Source organism: Struthio camelus, chromosome 1 (genome assembly GCF_040807025.1).
Source record: "Struthio camelus isolate bStrCam1 chromosome 1, bStrCam1.hap1, whole genome shotgun sequence".
Lineage (NCBI taxonomy): Eukaryota > Metazoa > Chordata > Aves > Struthioniformes > Struthionidae > Struthio > Struthio camelus.
The window spans coordinates 203,549,782-203,573,391 of NC_090942.1; the positions used below are offsets into that span (position 1 = coordinate 203,549,782).

At 43.9% G+C, this 23,610-nt stretch overlaps 1 protein-coding gene across 7 annotated transcripts in view; it reads left to right on the top strand.

Moving 5' to 3' along the window:
• Positions 1-3,406: 3,406 nt before the first annotated feature.
• The window catches only part of LATS2 (large tumor suppressor kinase 2), a 51,169-nt gene continuing 30,965 nt past the window's right edge, over positions 3,407-23,610 (top strand). Inside the window, exons 1-3 of one of the 7 annotated variants that reach the window (XM_068930250.1) lie at positions 3,413-3,646; positions 6,517-6,631; positions 8,050-8,624. In XM_068930250.1, coding sequence (XP_068786351.1) covers positions 8,286-8,624 — 339 coding nt within the window. In that variant the 5' untranslated portion in view covers positions 3,413-3,646; positions 6,517-6,631; positions 8,050-8,285. Of the gene's footprint in view, positions 3,647-6,516; positions 6,632-8,049; positions 8,625-23,610 lie in introns of all 7 variants that reach the window. The other 6 variants (XM_068930254.1, XM_068930256.1, XM_068930251.1 and 3 more) reach the window with 6 other exon arrangements.

The following is a 23,610-nucleotide window of genomic DNA, read 5'->3' on the forward strand; positions in this document are numbered from 1 at the left end:
GGTTTTGCATTGGAGATTCGGGAAGAATAATTGCCCAGTATCAGTAAACAAAATAGATGTTTTTAAAACAAGAATATTTCCTTGCTTACCTAAGTCTTCTTTCCTTGCACATCATTCATTTCATAAACCAGTGGTTTGTTCTAGACATGTTCTCATAGTGAAGGATGTCACTGTCTGCAAAATTGTTTGTGTGTGTGCTTGTGTGCTTATACACACATATGCTCACATGTTCATAATCCTTTTATGTATGTGTGTGTGTGTGTGTGTGTGTGTGTGTGTGTGTGTGTGTGTGTGTGTGTGTTTCCTCTATGAAAAAAGACAGGCAGAGGATTAGACATCGTGGGTGATATTCTTGCTTTATCTTTCTTTTTCAAGTTTTCTGAATGGTTTCAAAGTAGCTTCTTGACTACTAGTACTGTGCAAAGAAAAAGTTCATCCACCCACTTCACAATTATTTGGTTGCTAGGAGTATTTTTAGCAGCACGATTTGGTAATTGGTTCAAAATATAATAGTTTAGAAAGAGTCACACTGTGGCCCAGCTAATGGTGATATAAGAGTACGGGGAGGGGAAAAAGCTACTCACTGCATTAGATGTGAGGGGATGGAAGTGAGTTGCACAGAGCTCCTGCTTCTCTCGCTGTCTCAGGTGGGTGGAAAGAGAAGGAACGTGAAACCCTGGAGCCTTGGTCCCTCCCACTGTACCCACATAGCAGGGCAGACAGCTGCTCAGGCAAGTTAAGAGGTGAATGCTATAATCATCATAGATCCAGCAGAGTCACTCACTTGAGCAGAGCCATGGATAGAAACACTGCCCCTTACTCATGGTAGATTATTATCTCATGGTCTAGTCTGCTCATACAGACAAACGGTATTGTTCTTTTTATGTAGCATCTTTCCTTCCGGCAATATCTGACTGTGTAGAACATAGTCAGGAGGAAAGACTTGAATGGTACACAGTAATCTCCAAATACTTACAGAGATCTAATCATGTTTTAACGGAGAAGTTGAATCATGTTACAACTTCCATTCCTGTAGTATTTTTGAGGAAGATGATTTCTAACAGTTTGGGTTTCTCAAGGCTAACAGCAGAAAGTCTGAAGAGGCTGCCAGTCTGCGGTGGACCAGCCTAATATGGGTACTTTCTAGAGAGCAGATGCAAGCCATCTCTCTTGTACCTGTGGCTCTGCTGCCCAGATCCAGACCCAGCAGCTCTGGCCAACACATGGAATGCAGAAAGTGGAGCTGGATCCGAGGGGGGGAAAGCAGTCCAGCTGAGTTTCATTTCCAGATGGACTGGTATGCAAAAGGAAAACAAATAGGTTTGAAGGAGAAAAATAAAAGATCTCTTTTACCTAGATTTAATAATGCAGATGACTGCCACATCTTAAGAAAGGACATATTAGCACACAGTAAGCATTTTTTATCTTGATGCTGTTCCTTTAAGGCAGCCTGAACTTTATTGGGAAAAGGTCTTAAGCCATTGAGCAATCCCTGGTTTGGGCAATCACGTTGCTATACTTCATCAGTTAAGTATAGCAGTAATTCAGAAAATGAAGCCATGCCGCATCTGTCATATCATTTAAAATTTACTTCAGTTCTGCAGGTATTTGAGGATTGCAAAATGAGCCACTTTACCCTGCACTAGTCTGTCAGCATTGGAATCTGCTCTGAACCTAATGGGTTTCTTTAGCTCCCTAGAGTTGGAGGTTTCCTTCCTCCTCCCCCTGGAACATATTCCAGTCAATGACACTATTGAAATTCTGACAGTAATTTATATACAGTAAGCGGCTGACCTCAGATGAGACACTGAACAATTCCTGTGCACCAGGCGGCATTTTTCTCATGAAATAACGGCAGTTTATTTGCAGTCACTTACCATTAATCCCCCTCTCCTCCCAGACCAGCGTCATTTATAAGCACTATTGACAGTTTGCGTGATGGAAATTAAAGAAAAAAAAAAAGATGACAAACAAGCTTAAAGAAATAGCCTTAGACAGGACCGTAGATGAGTAACATTACTCACAAAAATAGTGCCCTTGGCTTTGAAGAGGCTGTAAATATAGCTCCCATCCTAGAAAGACAGTTATGCGCAGACTTTTCTTTATATACCCCCACAGTCCTGTTCAAGACAGTGGGACTCGTCACATGATTAAAGACGACCGTGGGTCTTCAGCACTTGCGGGACTGACATTTCCCCTCATACTGTCGACAACTTTCCCTGCCAAGCGGCTCTTGCCGTGGCTCAGACACAGTTCCTCCTCACAGCTCTGTACCAGAATTTCAAGCATTTTCAAGTTTCATTTCAGGACTGCAGGCTTCTTCCACGTTAATGGTCTGAAGACACACATTTATGTATATATTTACTTTCTCATTGTTCTTAATTTGTATTCGTATCCTCTGGTTGTTGCTAGTGTCGGGGTCTGTGACACTGAGGGGCCAGAATCAACCTCCTTCCCGGATCGAAACATGGCTATGTTGAGGGGGACAGAGACAGGGACACCGATCTCTGGTTGATAATCGGTCTTTACGAGGGACCAAAGAGAGCTCTAACATCAAAACACCCCTGCTTTCATGAAAAACAGGCTCAGCTCCAGGCTGCTGTATCCGTAACGAGGTCCGACGCAAGCTTTGCGACCAAAAATCCCGACCGAATTGCGACTGAATTTTTGATCCAGAAGCGAGCTGCCTGGCTGTCCCGCTACTACTGCTCTGGCACCTCGCAGCACCCTTGATCCTCGTGATGACAACAATAAATACCCGAGTAGAAATAAACAACCTCCCCCAAAGAACTCAAACCAGGAAAAAAACTCAAAAAATCCCAAACAGGCACTGATTTCGAGCTAAACTCACCCCCCCCCAGTAAAAAAAAAAAAAACAAAGCGGCAGGAACACGTAAGGAATAACAGCAACTATAATTCTCATTTTAAAACTCTCCGTTAATAGGAGTCGTGGGAGTCCCCTAAGCCGAGGGGACCTTCTTCACCCCCTTCCTAAACCGTCCCAGCGCCATTCCCACCCCTGCGGCCCCGAGGTGCGGGAGGGCGGGGGAAGGCGGTTGGGGCAAGGCAGGGCCGGTTCGTCGGACGGGAGCAGCGGGGAAGAAGATGGCGGGGGGGGGGGGGAGAAGATGGCGGGGGGGGGGGAGAGGGAGGGCAGTGAGGTGGGAAGGGGGGAGTTGAGAGGGAAGAAAGCGCCACGAGCTGTCTTTAAACGCAGGGAAGGGCGGCCCTCGGGGGGCGGGGAGGGGGGGGAAGCGGAGGGCGGAGGGGGGGTCCCCCCCCTCCGCCCTCCGCTTCCCCCCCCTCCCCGCCCCCCGAGGGCCGCCACAGCCCTAACGGCCCTTCCCGCCCTGCCGCCTCGAAGCCCCTCCCCCCGCTGGTATGTGCCGGGAGGGGCGGTGGCGGTGGGGAGGGGGGGGGAGTGGAATGACGCGGGCGCCCCGGGGTCACGTGACGCGAATGGAATGCTAACAATGTAGCGAATGTCCCAACTGTGCCCTGCACTCGGCGCCCGCCACGGCCGAGGGGGAGAAGATGGAGACCGGCCCGCGCCGTCGGGCCCGCGGCGCCCGCCGCCGCGCCGCTCCCTGACGGACCCACCACCACCACCGCTACCCCGGCGGGCGGCGCGGGGCACCCCGAGGTGGTGAGCGAGCGAAAGCGCGGCTTCCTTCCCCCCCCCCCCCCCAACCCGGGGCTTCTCCCCCACCGCCGGTCACCGTCGGGACGGGGTTGTTGGGGGGGGGGGGGAAAGTTGGAAGGGGCCAAAAGAGCGGCCGCCAGAGGGTCGGGCGCGTCGGCCGGCGGCGGGGCCGGTGCCGGGGCTCGGCTGGCTGCGGCGGGTGCCCGGGGCAGCCTCCCTCGGCGCCCTGCCCGCGCCCTCCGACGTGTTTGCGGCCCGAGCGGGCAGCCGTGTGACAGCGCCTCGCCCGGAGGCCTCGGGCGGCACCGCGAGGGAGGCAGCCGGGCCGGGGCCGGGTGGCCGCGGCCGTGCTGATGCGGGGAGGTTTCAGCGGGGTGCTCGGCGCTGCTGGTGCCGGCCCCGCCGTCGAGGGTGTCCCGGCCGGGTTGGAGCCGCCGAAGCGCCGGGGGGAGCCCCGCGCCGCTGCCCCCGGCCGCTGCCAGGCAGCTGAAGGTCGCCGCCAAAATTCAGGTGGCTCCCGAGCGGGGTGGGTGTGTTGATGCAAGCGCGTACCCGCTGAAAGGCACTTGCGCGAATGACGCAAAAAAAAAAAAAAGGCCAAAAACAAACAGTAGCAAAAAACCCCCACCCAGCCCCGTAGTGTCCAGGTGGTGCGAGGGGTCACTCCGCTCCGCTGCGGCCGGCGAGCCCCCGCCCGTAGCGCCGGCTTGGGCCGGGGCTCGTGGTTGCCCCGGGACGCAGGCGCGGAGTTACTTTTGGGCAGTTTCGTTAGCAGGGGGAAAGGAGAGGTTTGGGAAAAAACTGGGGGATTTTTTTTGGTTTTTTGTTTTTTTCCAGTTCTCCTCACCGCTTTTGGTGTGCAAAGGGGAGCGTGGTTTGTACGGGGGTGAAATGCCAGGAACCCCCCGCCCCTGTGAGTCCTGGACCTTTTAGTACAAAGCAGGCAGTTCCCCTTTCCATAAGTTTGTAATGCAGAAAAAAAGAAAAAAAAAACAATAGCTTTAATTTTAGAGAGAGAAGGTTATTGTGGCAATTTCTTCAAACTTCATTCTTTCCTTCTGCAATGCTAGTTCACCTGACCGCAGTGCCTGCAGGGTTTTATAGGCTTGGAAGCAGGTTGCCAGTTTGGGGTTTGTGACTTTGCTCTCGAAACGCAGCTGAAGCTTTAGTTTGTTTTGCGTTTCCCAGTTCCGCGGAGCCACTGGCACGTGAAGCCAGTTGGTGAATGAAGGAAGCGGAGGGAGAATAGCTAGCGGGCTGAGACGAGACTTCAGCATTTCACTTCTGTGTGGTTGGTTGTTTACTGGCAGAGCAGCTATTAGTATTTCTCAACTGAAGAAGAAAAATCACTTATTCAAAAATCATTTTAACTTGGTGTAGTTAAAGTAATGTTACATTTATTTGAAATGAATCTTAAAAGAGTAATGGTCAAGCTTCTAGTTCGTGCAGAGTATATCGTGCTTCAGGGAGGGGAAAAAAACCCTACTGTTTAGTCAGAATAGCTTGAAGCTCAAAAACAATTCTGAAAAATCATTTCTCGTGATGGCAGAAGGGCTATTGGTGGTACATCCATGTGGTAGGCAAGGTGAAGATTAGAAGGATACGAAGTTATCCAAATCCAGATGTACAGTCAGAAATGCTTAGGCAGAATTAGATACTCTCTCTCTATTTTTTTTTAAGCATAAAAGCCTCTTTATTTTTTTCTGAAAATACAAATCACAGGAAAATTTTTAAAAAGCAGGCAGCTTGTCTTTCTCTGTAAATCATCTCTAATGCCTAAATGTTCCAATTTCTTACGTGTTTAGTTAAAAAACCCTTCTGCAAAATATAAAACACATTTACAGTTAGCTGCGGTACTTAACTGCTGTTGCTGGTCTCATTCATGCTGCCTAAACAATCAGCATTACATTTACAACACTGCTAAACCCGAAAGAAAGCTGCAGAAGCTTCCAGCTGGCCTGACCTAGCATTATTAGACTCAAGCTTAGGCTAAGGGTCACAAAAGTTGTTTATGTGAAGTGTGTGTGTAGGTGGGAAACCAGTCCTTTGCTGTAAAAATGTGGGGGGATTGCAGGCTTCTCCAGCACATCCCTGGCCTGAGCATTGGCACAGGGTCTGAAGAGAGGAAGAAAACCCAGATCCCTAAACCCAGCCATGTGGTGCTTGCTGCTGTCAGGAGAGGAAAGACGGTTATAGACCAGTTAATTGCTCTGTATCATTTAATTAGTAGCTAGTTAAGATGTATTCCTAGAAAGGCTGCAATGCTATTGATTAGCGATACCGTTTTTTTAAACATTCTTTTATTAAAGCTGTGTACTAGCTGCTGCTATATCCTGTCTAGGTGGACAAAATTCTGCACTTGGGATTCTTCAGTTCCCCTGATCTTCACTGAGAGCCATGAACACATAGCTGATTTATTGCTTGCGGAAATACCAAAATACAGATGAACAGCTTTAACACTTTCCTTAAAACAAAGGACAAACCTTGTCAAAGATGCTTGTGGACACGTGTGCCGCTTTTAGTCTGTATGAGTTAGGTTTGCAGGATACCCTTAGAGAATAGCAAGTGGAAGAGCTCACTACCTCACAGATATCCTTTAGATAAGCTTCAGAGCGCTTAAACATGAGGAAAAGAAATTCATATGGGTGTCCTGTGTCACACACATTCTCAGTCTCAGCAGGTTGATGCTATAGGGCTTTGCTGTAGAGCTCTACTACTCTACAGAAATTTCCCATAAAAGGGGTGTATGGCATGCTTTCTAACGGTATGTATGAGATGTACGTGCTAACTCTGTTCATTATTGTGTTTTGAAGTGGTGAGCTCTCGTGAAGGAGGCTGTGGTCTGACTTATTTGTTGCATTTCTTTTGTTCAGACCTTGGTTTCGGAGGAAGGCTTGAGTCTCTCTTGGCAGTGGACCCCGTGCTAATGAGGAGGTGATGATGGGCTTCAGAGTTGAATGTGTCCAGACTCTTTTGGCCTTGACAACAGTAAGCCATTTACTTGGCTGTGAGAAGGGGTGGTAAATGTGTAGAAATTGTTGTCTTTTGGGGCCTTGTTGGGAAATGGTACAGCTGTCACAGTACGAGTTGTCACAGCAAACTAAGTTTTATTCTAAGCATATGAAAATAAAAAGAAATAATACTTTTCTGGAGAAGCTCCTTCTGATGCTAAAACATGCTATCTATGATCAGAAGCGAAGCTCACTTAAAAAAAAAAATGAAGAAACTCCAGTCAACGTCTAAGTGACTAATGAGAACACACAGTGCACATTTTTGTATTTGTCATTTTGAAACAACTGGACAAAATTCTACCAAACCTAACAAAGTGACTTTGAGTTACATTCAGGAGGCATGTCACAACTGCTAGTATAAGTACCAGAAGGAAACTTGAGGAAGCAGCATCAATAACTTGTGATGTTTCTGATAAGTATTTTTTTAATCCTCTTTTGAATGTACTATTATTTAATATTCATACTATGGTGAGGCCACAAAGAATCAGTTGAGATGGGTTTTTCATTCAATTTTCATACAGCACAGAGATCACAAGTTGCACAGTTGGTCAGCTCTGCTGTATATTTCTTCTCTGCTGCATGTCAGAAGAGCTACAAAAAGCTGTCTAGAAATCTGTCCTTCTCCCCACTCCCCCCTGTGTTGGGATTTTTTGTCTTAGCTCAGAACCCACTAGTTCTGCCGTTTCTACTGTTACTGAGGAACTCCTTCACCCCTTCTTTTCCCTTTCTTACCTGTAAGGCACAGATAATGAAATATCACCTCCCCTCCACCCCCTCCTTTTTTTTTTTTTTTTTCAATCTTCCAATTCTGGGCAGAATTCTTACCTTTGATTTTTATTAATTTACCATTCCACATGATTATCTGATTTTGCCATGTTGTTATTTACTTTGTTACTGAAATACTGAAGTTGCTATGGTTAGTCATCAATATTTCCATTATAAATATTCTTCATAAACTTTTGAAACTGAGCTCAGCTGGTGTAAAACAAACAAGATCTTAAGTGGAGAAAAAAAGTTTCATGAGCATACTCTTCCCTAATTATGAAATAAGATAGGCTTGTCCAGGATTTAGTTATGCAGTTGGGTGGGAAACTTGCTGCTATTAAGTACTGTACGAATTTAAGCTTCGGAGTTTTTGAGGTCTTTTATTTTCATTTATTTTAAAAATGAAACTACAAAAAACATTATTTTTTTTTAATTGATGATGTTGAAAAAGCCTTTCAAAATGCTATCCTTGAAAACAGATCAAGTGAAAATCATTAAAGGGAATCAACCTGTGACAGCTTAATAGGTTAAGCTGATTCACTTTCACTTGGTTAATTGTCATGCTGCCCCTTTGGAGGTGTTCACAGTATCAATTTAATTGCGTGTACTTTCCTTTTTCTTTTGTTCCAGACACCGTCAGTCTGCAAAATGACGATTCCAAGGGTTTTCATTTTCTGTAGGAAACATGAAGATTGTAAGCTGAAGTAAAAGGCTGGCAGAAATCACTTGAGGTTTTTGCCTTTTTTTCTTCTCTGAAGGATTATGTTTACAAGAAATTGATACCATCAAAAGACAAACACTTTTTAGGAATCAAGTAATTAGAAAGAATAGAGGCTCATTTATGCCCAAAGAAAACTGGATTAACAATGAGGCCAAAGACTTTTCCTGCTACAACATATTCTGGGAACGGCAGACAAAGGTTACAAGAGATTCGCGAAGGTTTAAAACAACCATCCAAATCTTCAGGTCAGGGACTACCTATTGGACCAGGCAGCGAAACGTCTCTGGACACTAAGATTTTAGTAGGGAAGGATGCTGCAAGGCAGCAGCAGATGAGACAAACACCTAAGTTTGGACCTTATCAGAAAGCTCTGCGAGAAATTAGATATTCTTTGCTGCCTTTTGCTAATGAGTCAAGCACTACAGCAACTGTTGAAGTAAACAGGCAGATGCTCCAGGAATTGGTCAATGCAGGTTGTGATCAGGTACGTATGATTTGGGGGGGAGTGGGGGAGAGGAGTTCTCACTGTGTTCATAACAAGTTTATACTCCAGACTGAAGAAAGGATTTTGGATGGTGGTTGTCGAGCTTGCTGGTTGACAAAAGGCACCAATTCCTCTGGCAGTCATGTTGCTGTATAACCAGCAGAGTAGATGGACTTGCTGTTGAGCCGTGCCTGCTATGGGGTTAATTTCTGTTAAAGACTGTCATGGTGACCTGTGGGGTTCTCTCCTTTTTCTCCACTTGACGTGTAAGGCTGAACGAAGTAGCTTGTTTCTTTTCACTATTAGAATGAGACTTAGCTATGAGAATTAGGGTAAATTTTATGTCTGGCACATGTAAGCTGCATTCACTGTCAGAAGCAGCTAGAAGAAATTCCAGAGGCAGTATATGATCTTTGAAGAAGCTCACTAGCTGTTTGCAAGAAGTAGGTGGAACTGGGTGAAGGTGCAGCAAGCATCAGCAGTCAGGTGCGTGAGTTTCCTTTTCTCCATATCCTCACCACTGCTCTTATGGAGAGGTTACAGTCCTGTCTTAGATGAGGATCTCAGTACGGAAATACTTGCTTTTGTCATTCTGAGACTGGAGCTGGAGTATGTTCTCAAATCAAAGACCGCTCACCTGGTGGACAACATGGCTGTTTCGTGTTAAGCTGCACTACTTTTGCATGTGCTTCCGGTGTTGACATTGACTTTCCTCTTGAGGAAATCGGCATTGAGAGATAAGGCATCTTGGCATTTGAGAGAGAAGGTGCTGCTTCTAGTTCAGGTTTTGATTGTTGGGAAACAGTCTTTTTCTCAAGTGATTGAATAGCTGCTGTTTATCAAGCTAACACATCGTGGTTTATAGTCGCTTGATGTAAATTGGAGAGATTTAATACCAAAGTGCTCTCAGTGGAATTTCCTTGATTTCAAAACTTACCTCCATTTATTCATGACAGAGTGTGAGTCTTCTGAGTCTCCTAGACCATGTTCAGAATCTGTATAACAATCTAACTTCAGGCAGTATTATAAACCATTATTGGGAGCTGTATAGCACATAGATTAGTGCTGTTTCTGTTCCAAATAATTTATTCTATATGAGACAGTCAGAGAGAGAGTAGAGTGCAGACCCACCTAAAGGTGCTGCGGTACCACTAAACAATTCCTAGTCCTGTGAACAAGATGCATATACTGAATTGTTTAACTAGAGGAACCAGGGATTTGCTCTGTGATCATAAGCATGCCATGAAAATGTAGTGTGTGGTGTGGGTGGGTTTTTTTGTTTTTGTTTTTTTTGTTTTTGTTTTTTGTTTTTTGTTTTTTAACTCTACCCTCTAAATTTCCCTAGCCGGTTAGGAAGAGAACACTCCCTGTGCATATGAGCCAAGGTTAAATGAGCACAGCTGGATTGTGGATTGGAAATGCACATTGGGGTAGGTTACATGGACAAATCGTTCCCACACAGAACAGGCTTGTTGGACTGAAATCTTGGAAAGCACTAGAGCTTAATATTTCTGTGCTGCAGTGTGATCAATGTATAGAACAGAAATACCTGAGCACCTGTTAAAATGTCCTGGTATTAAGGGCAGTGTAATGCACTATGCTTGTAATTTTTTATTATCTTTAGCTATTTTGCCTTAAATGTCAGTGGTATTTCTTGTTACAGAGCGCGGAGGATGCACTCGGTTCTGACTCCCATGTGGAGACAGTTTTGCCACCTCCTTAAGTGTTGCTGTGCACATCTGGGTCTTTCCTGACTGGCCGTTATTCTTCCATCCTTGGACTTAGCGTTCCTCCCTAGCTGTAACTTCTTGCCTGGAGATGACATTACTGGGGCTAGCCCTTAGGTGTGTTTTACATTCAGATCCAGGCATAAGCAGAATCAGATTTGACTAGAGATCAGATAGGGGTTCCAAAACTGGAGTCTTGTGGCTAAAAATGCTGTGTTTCCTGATTTGGGTCTAGGCCACATGAAGGTTGGCTGTCCTGGAGGGTTGTAAATGAATGGAGTTTCTTGAGATGGTGGGAACGGTATCTGGTTCTGAGTATGGCATGGTTGTAGGGTGGCAGACTTGGTTACTGCCTCTAGGTTCCTCCTTTTCTTCTGTTGCCTGATAGCCTGAGCTGTTACGAATTAGATTCTGAGTTGTCACAGGAGTATTTTAGTGCATAATGTGTAATAAATTCCTCAGCTATCCCAAGGCACTCTGTCACTGCCTGTGAATTGAAGCCTTTAAATCCCTCTTGCATGGACCTCAGCTGTAGTGCAGTAGGCAGTTAACAGATCTTGTTACAGAAAAGTGAAAACAACTTTAGTTTCTTTGTTGATGATTTTATTCACCTCTGTGCAGAACATTAGTGTGAGGTGGGTAAATGGGCTATGTTGCACTGATTTCGCCCTCCCTCCTCTGACCTGGGTGTAAAGGTGCAGTTTTTTTTCCAGAAGAGTATTCTGAGTTCCTGTCTCAAATGTCAGCGGCAAACGTTCAGTTTAATATGTCAGCCCGTGAATCACAGAATCACAGAATCGTTTAGGTTGGAAGGGACCTCTGGAGATCATCGAGTCCAACCCCCCTGCTCAAGCAGGGTCACCTAGAGCATATTGCCCAGGATCACATCCAGACGGCTTTTGAATATCTCCAGCGAAGGAGACTCCACCACCTCTCGGGGCAACCTGTTCCAATGCTCAGTCACCCTCACAGTGAAGAAGTTCAGGTTCAGATGGAACTTCCTGTGGTTCAGTTTCTGCCCATTGCCTCTTGTCCTGTTGCTGGGCACCACGGAGAAGAGACTGGCCTCATCCTCTTGACACTCCCCCTTCAGATACTTGTACACGTTGATGAGATCGCCTCTCAACCTTCCCTTCTCCAGGCTGAACAGGCCCAGCTCTTGCAGTCTTTCCTCATAGGAGAGGTGCTTCAGCCCTTTCATCATCTTGGTAGCCCTCCACTGGACTCTCTCCAGGAGTGCCATGTCTCTCTTGTACTGGGGAGCCCAGAACTGGACACAGTACTCCAGGTGCCTAATCCCTAATGATCTACTTAACGACCCTTCCCTAGAGCAAGCCTGCAGAGTATAGGATCTTACACCTTGTGCCCTGAAGATCCTCTCTTTCAAGGAATAGTAATCAGCTATTTAATGATTAGCTGCAAGTCTCTAAAGTCATGGTTTGTCATAAGAAGTTCTAATCATAGGTGTTCCAGGAAGGCAAGACAAAATGAGTATATGACTCTGTAACATTATTCAATTTGATCTTCAATGAACTCCATTTTCAAATTTTATTTAGGCTGATACTGTTTGATGCTCTAGGTAGATGGAAAGTAATCTGCTCTGGTAGACACCACACGAGGATCAGCCTTTTTCTTCCTTCTACCCATGATAAGGATTTTTGGAAGGGTGGGGAGGGGCAGGGACTATTAAGAAAGAGAGAGGAGTGTAAATTTTAGGGATTGGGGGAAAGAATACTGTTAGGGGTGAGTGGAGCCAGTAAAAGTAGTATCTATGCAGCATGGTTAGATATTTAACAACTATCATTTTATATAGTGCAAGAGATGCTACATATTAGGTAGTATAAAGGTAGGGTTTACAGCTCCCAGTTCTGCCTAGATGACTCTAGGTTGTGTATGTTGGGAGGGGCAGGTGCAGAAGGAGAAGACATGCAGATCAAATTGATCTAATTTAAAAAAAAAAAAAGGAAACATTGTAACATTTTATTTCTTTCGTCTTCTCTTGCTATATGGAAGACCCACACAGACAGAGGAAATGGTTTTTAGCGTGGCTGGTAAGCTGAAGTATATAAAATGAAGTATAATTCACAAAGTTAATACTGTAACTGAAAGACACAAGAATTTTGTAATCTTAGGTGTTACTTGTGAAAACAGATTTTAAAAAGAAAACTGTGATTATGAAGTTGCCAGTGTCCTTTTAAATGGCCTATGTTCTTTCACCAAGATTTATTTCTAGCCATTGTGTGTAGCTTATTACTTTGTGGTGAAATCTGGCCTCAAAAAATGTAATAGGAACTTTGCCATTGACCTGAAAGAAGCCAGGAATACACTTTTTTATTTTAGATGCAAAATAAAATTACAGACATAATTAGTCATCGTTCTTCTCAAACAAATGGAGTAACTTGCTCGTTCTTTGCTTAAGTCATCTTTTCAACAGTAATTATTTAGCAAGTCTCAATCAAAAATAATTAGTGCAGCATCAATTATTTTGAAACTTGTAGAACATGACTGCAGAAGGCCTGACTTTAGTTGTTACAAAAGCATGAAGCCAAAAGCACTGCTAATATATTGCTCTTTAGTAAACACAACTCCTTGGGCTTGAAAGTGTAACTTGCAGTCACTGTAGGGGGACAAGAGTGTGGCGAGTCCGTCCGTCAGGCTGGAAAACCGCTGGAATCACCTGGGGCAGCGGGATGGCGTGCGGGGCGTGGTAGTAAATGCAGCTGCTGTTGTGGATTGAAATTTTGTAATGAATAGATGCAATTGAGCATATGATCAGGCACATTCCAGCAACCTGAATGGGCTGCACTGTACTTACTGTACTTCCTCAGGGCCCAGGCAGCCGCTCGCAGGGCAATTTAGAGTGGGCTGTGACATTTCTAGACTGTTATGCAGTTGTCACTTCCCCTCCCGAAAGCAATGGTGCAATGGTGGTCTTTCTGGATGAAGATCTCTAGATATAGTTTGTATAGGCAGCTGCTTTTAATGAACAATGTTTTAGGATTTTTCATAGGCTACATACCTACAATAACATACATCAGTGAACAGCTGTGTGAATGTGATGCATGGAAGTCCTTATGCTTCATATTTTCAGAGGCTTTTATAAAAGTCTGTGTAACAAAGCACGTACGTGCCGCCTATGCCAATATCGGAACGTTACTAAGGGAAAGATCTGCCCTTCAGACTCTAATTGTACTGTATTTCAAGGAACTAGAACGATGTTTGTGGGTACCGTAATATATCTGAGAGTGTCCAGCTGATCATCTTGTCACCTGTGTTACGCTGAGATCAAGTAACCTGGTTTGTAGAGGTGTTGGGTTCCCCCCCCCCCCTTGCATTCCAGGATTCTTTTGGTCTCCCTATCATGGATTATATTCCTTTTATTTAACCCACCTTGACAAAGACTCCACCCTGCTTTGGGATCTACCAGCTGATTTTGGAACACTTTTGAAATGAGGAGTATAGTGTTTACTTCAATTTGGACAAATACTTGGATGCTTTTTTAAACGAGGCAAATTCTGTTTTGCCAAATATAGCTTGGGGAAAAATATTTTTGTTTGTTTTTGCTTTAAATGCTGTGCATGTGGTGTTAGTATTCTAATTTTTCTTTTCGTGGCACATCAGCCTGGCCTGTGACAAAGTCTGTCTTGCACATGGGTGAGCTTTACCTGTGTTGGGAGTTTTGTTTGCCCAGTTATTCACCAAAACCTCCAGGATGAACATCTTGGTCCTCTTCTAGAGGCCATAGGTCCAGAATATGCCGTTCAAGAAAAATGACTGAAAAGGAGCTGTTTTAAGATTGCATAGATTATTCTGTGGGAAATATGCGCAAGGTGGCAATGGACCCATCACAAGCTATGTTGCAGTTCAGGTGGGAGTAGATATTTTGGGGTTACAAGGGGTGGGGACAAAAAAAGGGCTTTCAAATGAGGGCGATGCTGAATGTAAGAGGAAGATTTTATTTTAGCAGTAGCTGAAGTAGATTTGATAATTCAGGCCAGCAGTCTCTTGTGTGTTCTTTTGCCACCCTCATTTGAAGGTAAGCGTTCACTCTATTTTCTCTTTGCCAGCTGTGTCAGGAGCTTGCTTCGTAACCTTTTCCTATACTTCTGTTTCTTCTTTCTAACCTCCCGTTCCCCCCTCCCTTTCCCACGTTTCTCTCTGAGAAGTTTCCAGCATCTTCCAGTGTCCTTCCATCAGGAGGGAATGTGTTTTCCCACCCATATGCCTGCAGTGGGTCCATTATGTCGTTTCAGTTTTAGCTGCTTCAGAGAATAGTGAGTCAGAGCTTTCCAGGGGCTGAAAGCAAGATGCCAGGATTGCTCCTGAGCTGATACCTGTTGAGACCTCTCTCCCCTCTACCCCATTTCTCTTGTCTCCAGCCTTCCCATGTTGGTGTCTCTTCTTGATGATGCTGTCTGAGAAGAAAACACATGAATCCTCTCAGTGTCTTGATGCGTTTCCTGCTCTGTGGCGCTCTGTGTGTTTGCTTGGCGTGAGTGCAGCTGAGAGCGTGCTCCTGTCTTGCAGAAGGGAGAGAAGGAATTTTGGCTTTTCCTTTGCGTTTTCCCCATGACTGAGATGTTCCTGGCAGTAACAGGTGATTGCCTGTGCCCTTTCCCAGGAGGAGATGTGGCTCCTTCGCAGCTGGGCAGTAGTATGGCACTGACCAAGACTGCAGTATATTTTACGCTCTGTCCTTCATTCATGATGGTCACTTTTTTTCTTTGGCAAACTCTGTAGAATAAATTGGGACTTCCTTGTAGGAATATGTTTGATGTGACAGAAAAGGAATCAGATGTCCAGCTTAAACTGTAGATACATGTAAATCTTTGGTTCTCTTAAACTAATACTTCCCTAGTCTTCATGTCAAATAATTGTTCTTCAGGCTTGGAGTTGATACAAATATCTAAAATTATATTTTCCTGTAACAAGGTACAGGATTAACTTGCATTAGATACTTAACTTGTATTTATTAAAATTTAATGGCCAGAAGAAGGTTGAGGTATGGATCCTTTCTTAATAAAAAAGGAAATGGCTTCCTCACAGTCACTGAAAGTTCTGCATAAGCAATAACTTCTCTGAATAAAAAAGCCCTTGTGACCAAAAGTAAAGATTGCCATGAATATAACAGGAAGTTGGTATCACAATAGTATTAGGGTGTAACTGTTCCTTTTGCATTTTTTTTTGTCGTTCTCAGCCGAAATTTCCACTGTCCTTTTTAGCTTGGATCGGAGAGGAGCGAATGTGATTTTATGCTGAGGCTGAAAAATAGCATCTTTGCGTGTGTGTGTTTTTTTATTTTTTTTTTTTAAAAAAAGGAATGGAGCATTTAAACTTTGAGAGAGACTTTAGTGGAAGGACTGCATGCTGCAGTCCTTAGATTAGAAGTAATTGAAGATATGTGTTTAGAACTCATTTAATTCAACCTGGGAGTTCTTTTTGATGGTTACTAAATAAATGCTTATGTTAGAACTGCTATCATTAGAATGCAAATTACAGAAATAAGTCTTTGACTTTCTCATGTGATATACAGGCACGTATCACTTATCTGGTGTCATTTTCTAAAGAACAGCCTAATATACACAGAGCATCTTACAGTGGGAGTCCTTTTTACTTCCTCTCTTTCTGCACCATACCCACACAAAAGTTATTTTGCAGACATTTTGAAATTAATTGATCAGCAAAACTGAGACAAAGTTAACAGAAAAGAACTAGAGAATTTTTGCTGAACCCCATATAGAAATACTAATGCTATCACCAGGTGCATAAGCTTGCATTAGTTTCGATTACAAGAGCGTAACCAGGCATTCAGTAATATAATATAATCAAATACGCTGAAATGAACTAAACTACTTTTCTTCCATTTTATTTATAAAATATCATTGCCAGATACTGTCATATTTGCCCAAGGGCAGAATGGAGTTCCTGTGGCTATATGTTTCCTGAAAACAGTATTACAGCTCTGTATCTGTTTTTTGGAAATGTTCAAGATGTTGGCTGAATGCTTTCCAGACCACTGCTGGGAGGAAGGACAAAAGGTGACCACCATAGTCATGTCCGGAAGGTAGGGATGGAGGATCACGCTGCTGTCCCTCTGAAGGTGAACGGCTTTGTGCTACAAAAGGCAGTGTTAAGTGCAGTTGTCAGGAGGTTGACCGCATCACTCTGCAGCAAACCACAGCCTCATGGCACTCCCTTGGGCACAGCGTTCAAATCCTGCCCAGCTGCTGGTGGGGGTGGTCGCCTGTATCCTGGCTGGTTGGTTGGTTTGTTCCTACCCCACCCCCACAGTAACCTACTGCAAATCAGGCTCCAGCCCATATACTATTTGCTCTTTGGGTACTGGCTGTCTCTGCGGCTTACAAATACATGCATGCTTGTAACGCTATATAAAATAGATGAGGAGAGAGATGAACCAGACCTTCAAGTTGAATTTGCTTGGTGACGGTAGCTGCTGTTTTTCTTATGTTTTGGATATGTCCATTAGTTCCCCAACACTTCCTCTTTTTGAATCTCATATCTAATAGTTAGGCAGGCCTACGTTTTCTTTTATTTAACTTAAGTAAGAGGTGTGACTGGAATGCAAGCTGTTCCAGTGCGTCTGCTGATTACTCATTTGTATGGATATAGCTACTCTAGAGTAGGTGTTCAGAGGTCAAGAACCACTGGAATAAAGGCAGTTCACGTTTGTAAAATCTAGGAGGGATCCCCTCGTCTGTTTATTCAAAGCTACAGATATTTGGGTTAACTTGAGGCATATTTTTACTTAGGTCATACGTACAGGATGTGAAAATATACTCCACTTCTGCTTATATTCGTAACCTTACTGCGAATGGAGCTTGGATTTGGCATTTTTAACTTGCTTGAAGCTGCGGCTTAGGGTAGAAAAGGCTGCTCCTTATTCACTAGCTTTTTGAAAACTTTGCCTCTCAGTGCCAAAATAAAGGCTGAAGTCTCTGTGGCATTGTGGTTTTTGGTGCATTACGATAACTGCAACATTTTTATGGTGCCAGCTGTTTGCTAAGAACTTAAATGCATAGGATTTGGTACTGCACCGAGGATTTTTTTTTTTCAGTCTAAGTAAACAAGATGCTAATGTTTGAGGTTGTGTTCTGCTTCCCTGCAGTGTAAGGATGGACCTTCCCTGATTAGAAATGAATCCAAGCAATTAAAAATATTTCCTCGGGGAGGGGAAGGACGAAGAGAACAGGAGAGGATATGAGAATACTTTTATGGAATCATTTCTAGGTCAGTTCCTTTTTAGAAGGCTAAAGCCAAGGAACACTGTGTGCCTGTAACTTTACTGAACCAGGTAATGGTATTGTCTAGGCTATGACAGAACAACCTCTGAAAATAACTATATTTTTATTGCTTTGTCTTTAGTTGCTGTTGGTGTATGTGTGCGTATGTAAAACTGTTACTGTGACATGTGATGTCTCCTACGCACTTAGAGAAGAATGAACACAGTGTAAATGGAAAACGGTTGAGTTGAAATATATAAAAAAAAAAAAAATTGCTTATATGACCAATGCCCTTCAAATAGATTAACTTCAGCAGGACAGCTAGCAATGTGAAATTATTCCTGTGTAACAGTTTGTATGGTTAGGTTTGGATTTTATCCACAGTGTATGAATCTGTTGGATGTGGGCTGTTTCGGAACAGAAGAAAATGTCAGCACAAGCTTAGAGATCATCCTTGCTGGTGCTCTGCAGCTTCCTTCTCTCTGCCTCTCTCTGTTGGTTCCGTTCTTCTGCTGTATCAAAGGTTAAATATCGTCAAGGCTCTTCAGTTCTATACCAGTTCTATACCAGTTCTATACCAGTTCTATACCAGTTCTATACCAGTTCTATACCAGTTCTATACCAGTTCTATACCAGTTCTATACCTTCCTCCGCCTGTTGTCTTATTGCATTGTTTTCTGTACTGCAGGCTTGAATGAGTAATTTTCTGCTCCTCTCACAAGCATTTCTCCATGTAGCTCTGAATACCTGAAGTCAAATACATACTTTTTTTTTGTAATTGCAAAGTATTAGGAAAAAGCTTCTCTTCTTCCATAGACTTCAAACTATTAGCAGTGATGTGACATCTTAAAGAATTACACATGTACTGTATGGCATGACTTTGATAGCATGCCCCGTATATTTTTGTTTTTGCATCCTTTCTTCCATTTGGTGTCATGGCTCTGCAGTCTGTGCTTAAACTAGCCACCTGTCATACTAAAGCTTTCCTTCCAGCTTTGCCACATACACCCTGTCAATTCTACACTCTTGCCAGGTGTCAGTCTAACAAAAATGCCTAATCCAATTCATTTAACATAACTAGAACCTTGGAAATGCGTTTAGGGTGTCTTAATTTACCAAAACAAAATACAACTGGCTGTCCCAATTAAAAGAAAAAAAGTTGTGACCACATGACAGAGCTCCTTGAATCAAGATAAATCTGCTCTGTATTGGGATATTTTTATCCTGGCTCCAAACTAGGGCTAGATAATTTCCTCCGGAGATGTGCATTCCACCTTGATGTAGTTAGCCTATTTTTCTCATTGTCCAGCGCTGTTTCCTTGCTGTGCCTGTGTGATCTGCTGATTGTCTGTGTAGCATCTGCTGCCCAAAAATGAGTGACTAGGTGATTATGTGCTAGAGCAGGGTGCAATTCCTCTTTTCCTTTATCTGCACCAGGAATTGCCATGCTGGAAGCTCAGTTGCATTGCTTTTCTGCAATCTTTTCTGAACCTTAGCAGTCTTTCCCATGCAGAAGATCTTAAAATTATATTCTCAGATGCAAGCACCACCAAGCATTTAATGTTTTCTCAGAGGTGTGAAATGAAGAAACTGTGAAACATAGATGTGCATGATGTTGCAATGGTGGAAGGAAGATGGTGCAGTGCTCCAAAGTGAAAATCAAAGTCCTAGAACTTGAAATCAGTCTACAAGTAGACAAAAGTCATCGGTTCCTGCCAGGAGGCATGGTGAGCCAGCTCCCCATACGACAAAAGCAGGACCTCATAGGGGAGCGCCAGCAGATTCATAAGCAACCCACAAGAATTTTCATTTGTGTTGTTTTTTTGGATTTTTTTTTTCTTCTTTCTGTTTATTGAGAAGCAAACCCTTAAAAGGGTTTTAGCCACATGAAAGTAATGTAGAAAAAGTATTTCTCAGGAAGTTTTTGATGCTTTAAAACCTTCTACAACAAATCAGTTTTAGTTTTCCAGGAACTTCCATGGGCTTCATAAGCATTACAAGCAGCTGAGATTGAGAACCTGCTGTTGCAGGCTCCACTCTACACTTAATGCAAAAATGGGCGCTCAGATTTACTGCAGGGAAGCAGCTGTCGCCTCCTGGACCTGCAACGTGCCTGTTCGGGAGGCACAAGGGAGTCCAAGATACAGCAAGGTCTATAGCAGAGCTGTAGTGCCGGCGGTAGGGCTGCCTTCTCCCAGATTCCTGGGAAGGTCAGAATGTCCTGTTACTCATTCAGGATCTCCAGAAACACTATTTTGGGCAAAGAGCAGCACTGTGTGTCTGATGGGGTTCCTTAGTCTTGGTAAAGAGCCACTTTTTTCATCTCGCTATGCGGAAGGAGGGTACGTGTCCCCAAGCTGGCCCCTGTGTATAAATTCAGGCACTGCCCTTCCCTGTTTGTGATAGGCAAACCACATCTAGGCCAAGACACCTGCTGGGGAGGCCAGTTATGTGACTCTTGGCTATGCCTAAAACTTTCTTTTTTTCCTCTCTCTCTCACCTACCCCTTGGAGTAGGACTCTTGCCCAGTACTAGGTAAGACCCCGAGTCAAGCTGCCACAGCACCATTAACCCTCCCTGCGCGCAAGCTATCAAGCCCACAAGTTTAGGAGAAGCCCTGCCACCGGAGCGCAGTTCTAGTGTGTTTTGCTGCTTTCACATAGTTGTTTTGCGGTTTCCCAGTCTGGGAAGAGGGTCAGTGGAACTGATTTTTTTTTTTTCCCTCCCCTTCTTAACATGACAGCTAATGGATGGAGGAGCTTTTACTGCTGAGAAGCAGTACCTGAGGATTAAACGCTGAGAGAAGAGCAGTGGCTGGTAAAGATGAGGGCATGTGGGAAGCACAATAAGGATGGAGGCACCGCTGAAAAGTGCGTGCTTGATGTGTGAGCAGAGAATACGATGCTTGGCATTTACTTGGGGTGGAGGCTAATCACGTCACAGAGCTGAGTTCAGCCATTAACAGCAAAGTGGTTGTTTTAACTGAGGGAATGTGAGTGCTGATGGAGTATTTGCCTCAAAAATCAGAAGCAGTTTTTGAGGGGTAAATATCTCAGTTGTGCACACCGAGGTGCTGGGCAGTGTGGCTGCTCCATGCTGAAACAGCTGGGGCTGGATCTTGAGCGTTAAATGAGTCCTTTTCATCTGCTCAGCAGCAGGGAGGAAGAGCAACGACAGCTGCTCCCTATGCTATAGGGCACGTGGCGTGGGGTTCCTAGTGTTGGCTCCAGAACTTCCTGCGTTGTCCTGCCTGCCAGCCAGGACAGACACGTCCCCTCACCTTCTTGACCTACCAGAGGCTCCAGGTTGCCTCGCTTTCCTCCTCCGCACCTGCCTCTGTCTGGTGTTTTTTGTGTGCTCGCTGTCTGAAGTCAGGCCTAACCCTTCATCCTGCCCACATGCTCTGTTCCCAAGGCTTAATTGCTTTTTGCACTTGTAGATAACTCCCTCCTCTATTTTAAATAAACACCTTGCTTCTGTGCTTGTTGCAGTGGCTGTTCCTGCTTTTGGGAAAATGAAGGGTTTGGTTTTTTACATGTAAAAATAGCTTCATTATTCCCATACACGAGTAGCAATTAGGGCAGGCATATTTCCAGGTCAGGCTGGAGATGGGATTGGATGGCAAAACTGTCTGCTCCAAAAATGGGCTGGAACTGGGAACAGTTCTTTCTGGGCTGAGCAAACCTAACTGGCTTGCAGAGAGGTGGGATCCCTTTTTTGGGTGTACATGCAACATGCTGGTGTTCATCTACTAGGGAGGTCGGCCAAGTGTTGACATAATGAGGACTTTGCTCTGTTAAATACTTACGTTAGTCCTCATAATCATGGGGGTTTTTTGGTAATTGTAGGCACAGTTCTTGAATAAAAGTTTACAAATGGAAGTTTCTTAGGGCACAGTCTTGCAGATGTTGCTGAGCATAGTGCCTATTATTACAAGTGCTTAGAGTAACTCAGTAGAAGAGATGTTTGCAGGAGTAGTCTGTATTATTCCACAAGATTGGGCTCAGTTGGGTACTGAGTAAATAAACAGTAAATGTGCAAATCTTGGATGATGTTGCTCTATGCTTGTTTAGATAGTCCAGCTGTACTTTGGATTTTGTTCTCTATGGTAGCTGTCTTGTGAATCTCTTCTGGCTCACTGCCACATATTTCTTGATTTATGTGAACATGATGTGGATCTATTTCATCTTCTTATTTTGTTAGTTCATATTTTTATCGCCTTCAGTCATATTTTTGAGGTCTCTTTAAAGCTTTTAAAACTAGTCAGCTTGAATTTTCCCTTTATCTTTACAAAAGTCAATGCAAAAATAGGGAGGAAGCACAGAAGGGGGGTTACAGGCAGCATTATAAATGTTCCTCCAGAAGAAGAAAGCAGATTTAGCATGAATTAAAAATTCGGCTCTGTTTCAGAGTTGCAAAAGCTCTTTTATTCACCAGAGAACTGTTAAAGCTAGTCATTTTTGGCATAGTATCGGTCAGGGAAGCGTGACAAAGTGCAGTGGAATGCACTGAGCTACGATCCAGCTTGCAGCGGTATATGGCTTTAGTGTATGGAGCATTGCAGGAAGTGCTTGGGGGTGGGGAGGCCTTTTCATTTCATCAGCTACTGAGTAACTCTGTTCTCCTCCCTCGCACCCCACCTGCAAAAACGGAAGGTCCCTTGGATGCTCTGGGTCAGAGGACAAAATGTGACGAGTCCACACAATCTGGGTTTGTGGTAGAAATTGGCTCTGTTCTCTGAGCACTGCTGTGCAGAGTTCTTGCACTGCAAGATGGGACAGTTGGGAAGAGCAGTGTGTTTGGGACGGAGGATCAACTACGCATATCTAGCCTGGGACGGTACGCCAGCCCTGCTGTGCTGGAAGGTCCTAAGGCTGAAATTCTGTTCTCATTGAAATCAGTAGTAAAATTCCTCTTGATATCAGTCAGGCCAGCATTTCACCTCTGATTCTGTGCGGTGAGAGAGTCTTGTTCCACCAGTACACACACATGCTAAGTCCATTTACTTGGACTTTGGTTTTGGCACACATTTTAGCTTTAAATGGAAATCTGTTCAGATCCATTCAGTATTTGTGGCATGGATTTCAGATTACATGGACAGTTAAACACAGCTATATGTGATAATTAATAACCAGTTAAGATACTTCTGTGTTCTGAAGTGTACCTGATATTTGCCTTCTTTCCTCCCTCAATTACAAAGTTGGTGTCCACAGAGTTTTCCAAGCACTTGCAGTTCCATTATAAGAAGACATGATAGTACCTTTCCTGGCAGAACAGGGTCTATGGGTGGTTTTATGACCTGCGTATTGGAAATTGGGAAAAGCTTGGTGTGATACAGGTTGTGTTACCAGTATACACAACAGCCTCGCTATTCACCTAAGGTTTCACATTTGCATTGCTCTATTACGGGGATAGTCAAATACAGTTATGTTCATACTGCAGTAAAGGTGTACAGTGCAACATCACTGCAAAAAATGAAGTCTTGGAAGGCATTACAAACTGAACTGATGTTTCTAGGCACAGAATGGAGGAAGGCTGCACCGAGAATACCAAAGGCAGTGATATTTAGTGGGTCTTTATTGTTCTCCATAGATTTCTCTCTGCCATTCTTTTTACTCGCTCACTGTCTGCTTACTTAATGCTGTTAGAGAGGAGAGCTTGAGGTTAAATGGAAAACATGGGTGAATGTTCAGTGCAGGATGAGTGGTCAGCTGGTGGGCTGCCCCAGCCCCAGCTTCTCTGCTTCAGATTTGAAAGAATGCAGAAGTAGAACTGGTAGGTAGGTCACTGAGATGGGAGCATTGTAATACTAATTGAAAGCTCATTTGGCAGTTAAGATACAGACACTGTTTAAGATGTGGATTACTAGACTATTACAGCTTAGGATACTTTTACCCTAGATTCTTAACTCTGCCTTTATGCAGAGAAGAACTGAAAGTCAAAAACTATTAAAACTGATATTCGAGAATCATTATAGTCATCCAAGTGATGGGCTGCATATGGAACTACGAGGATGAT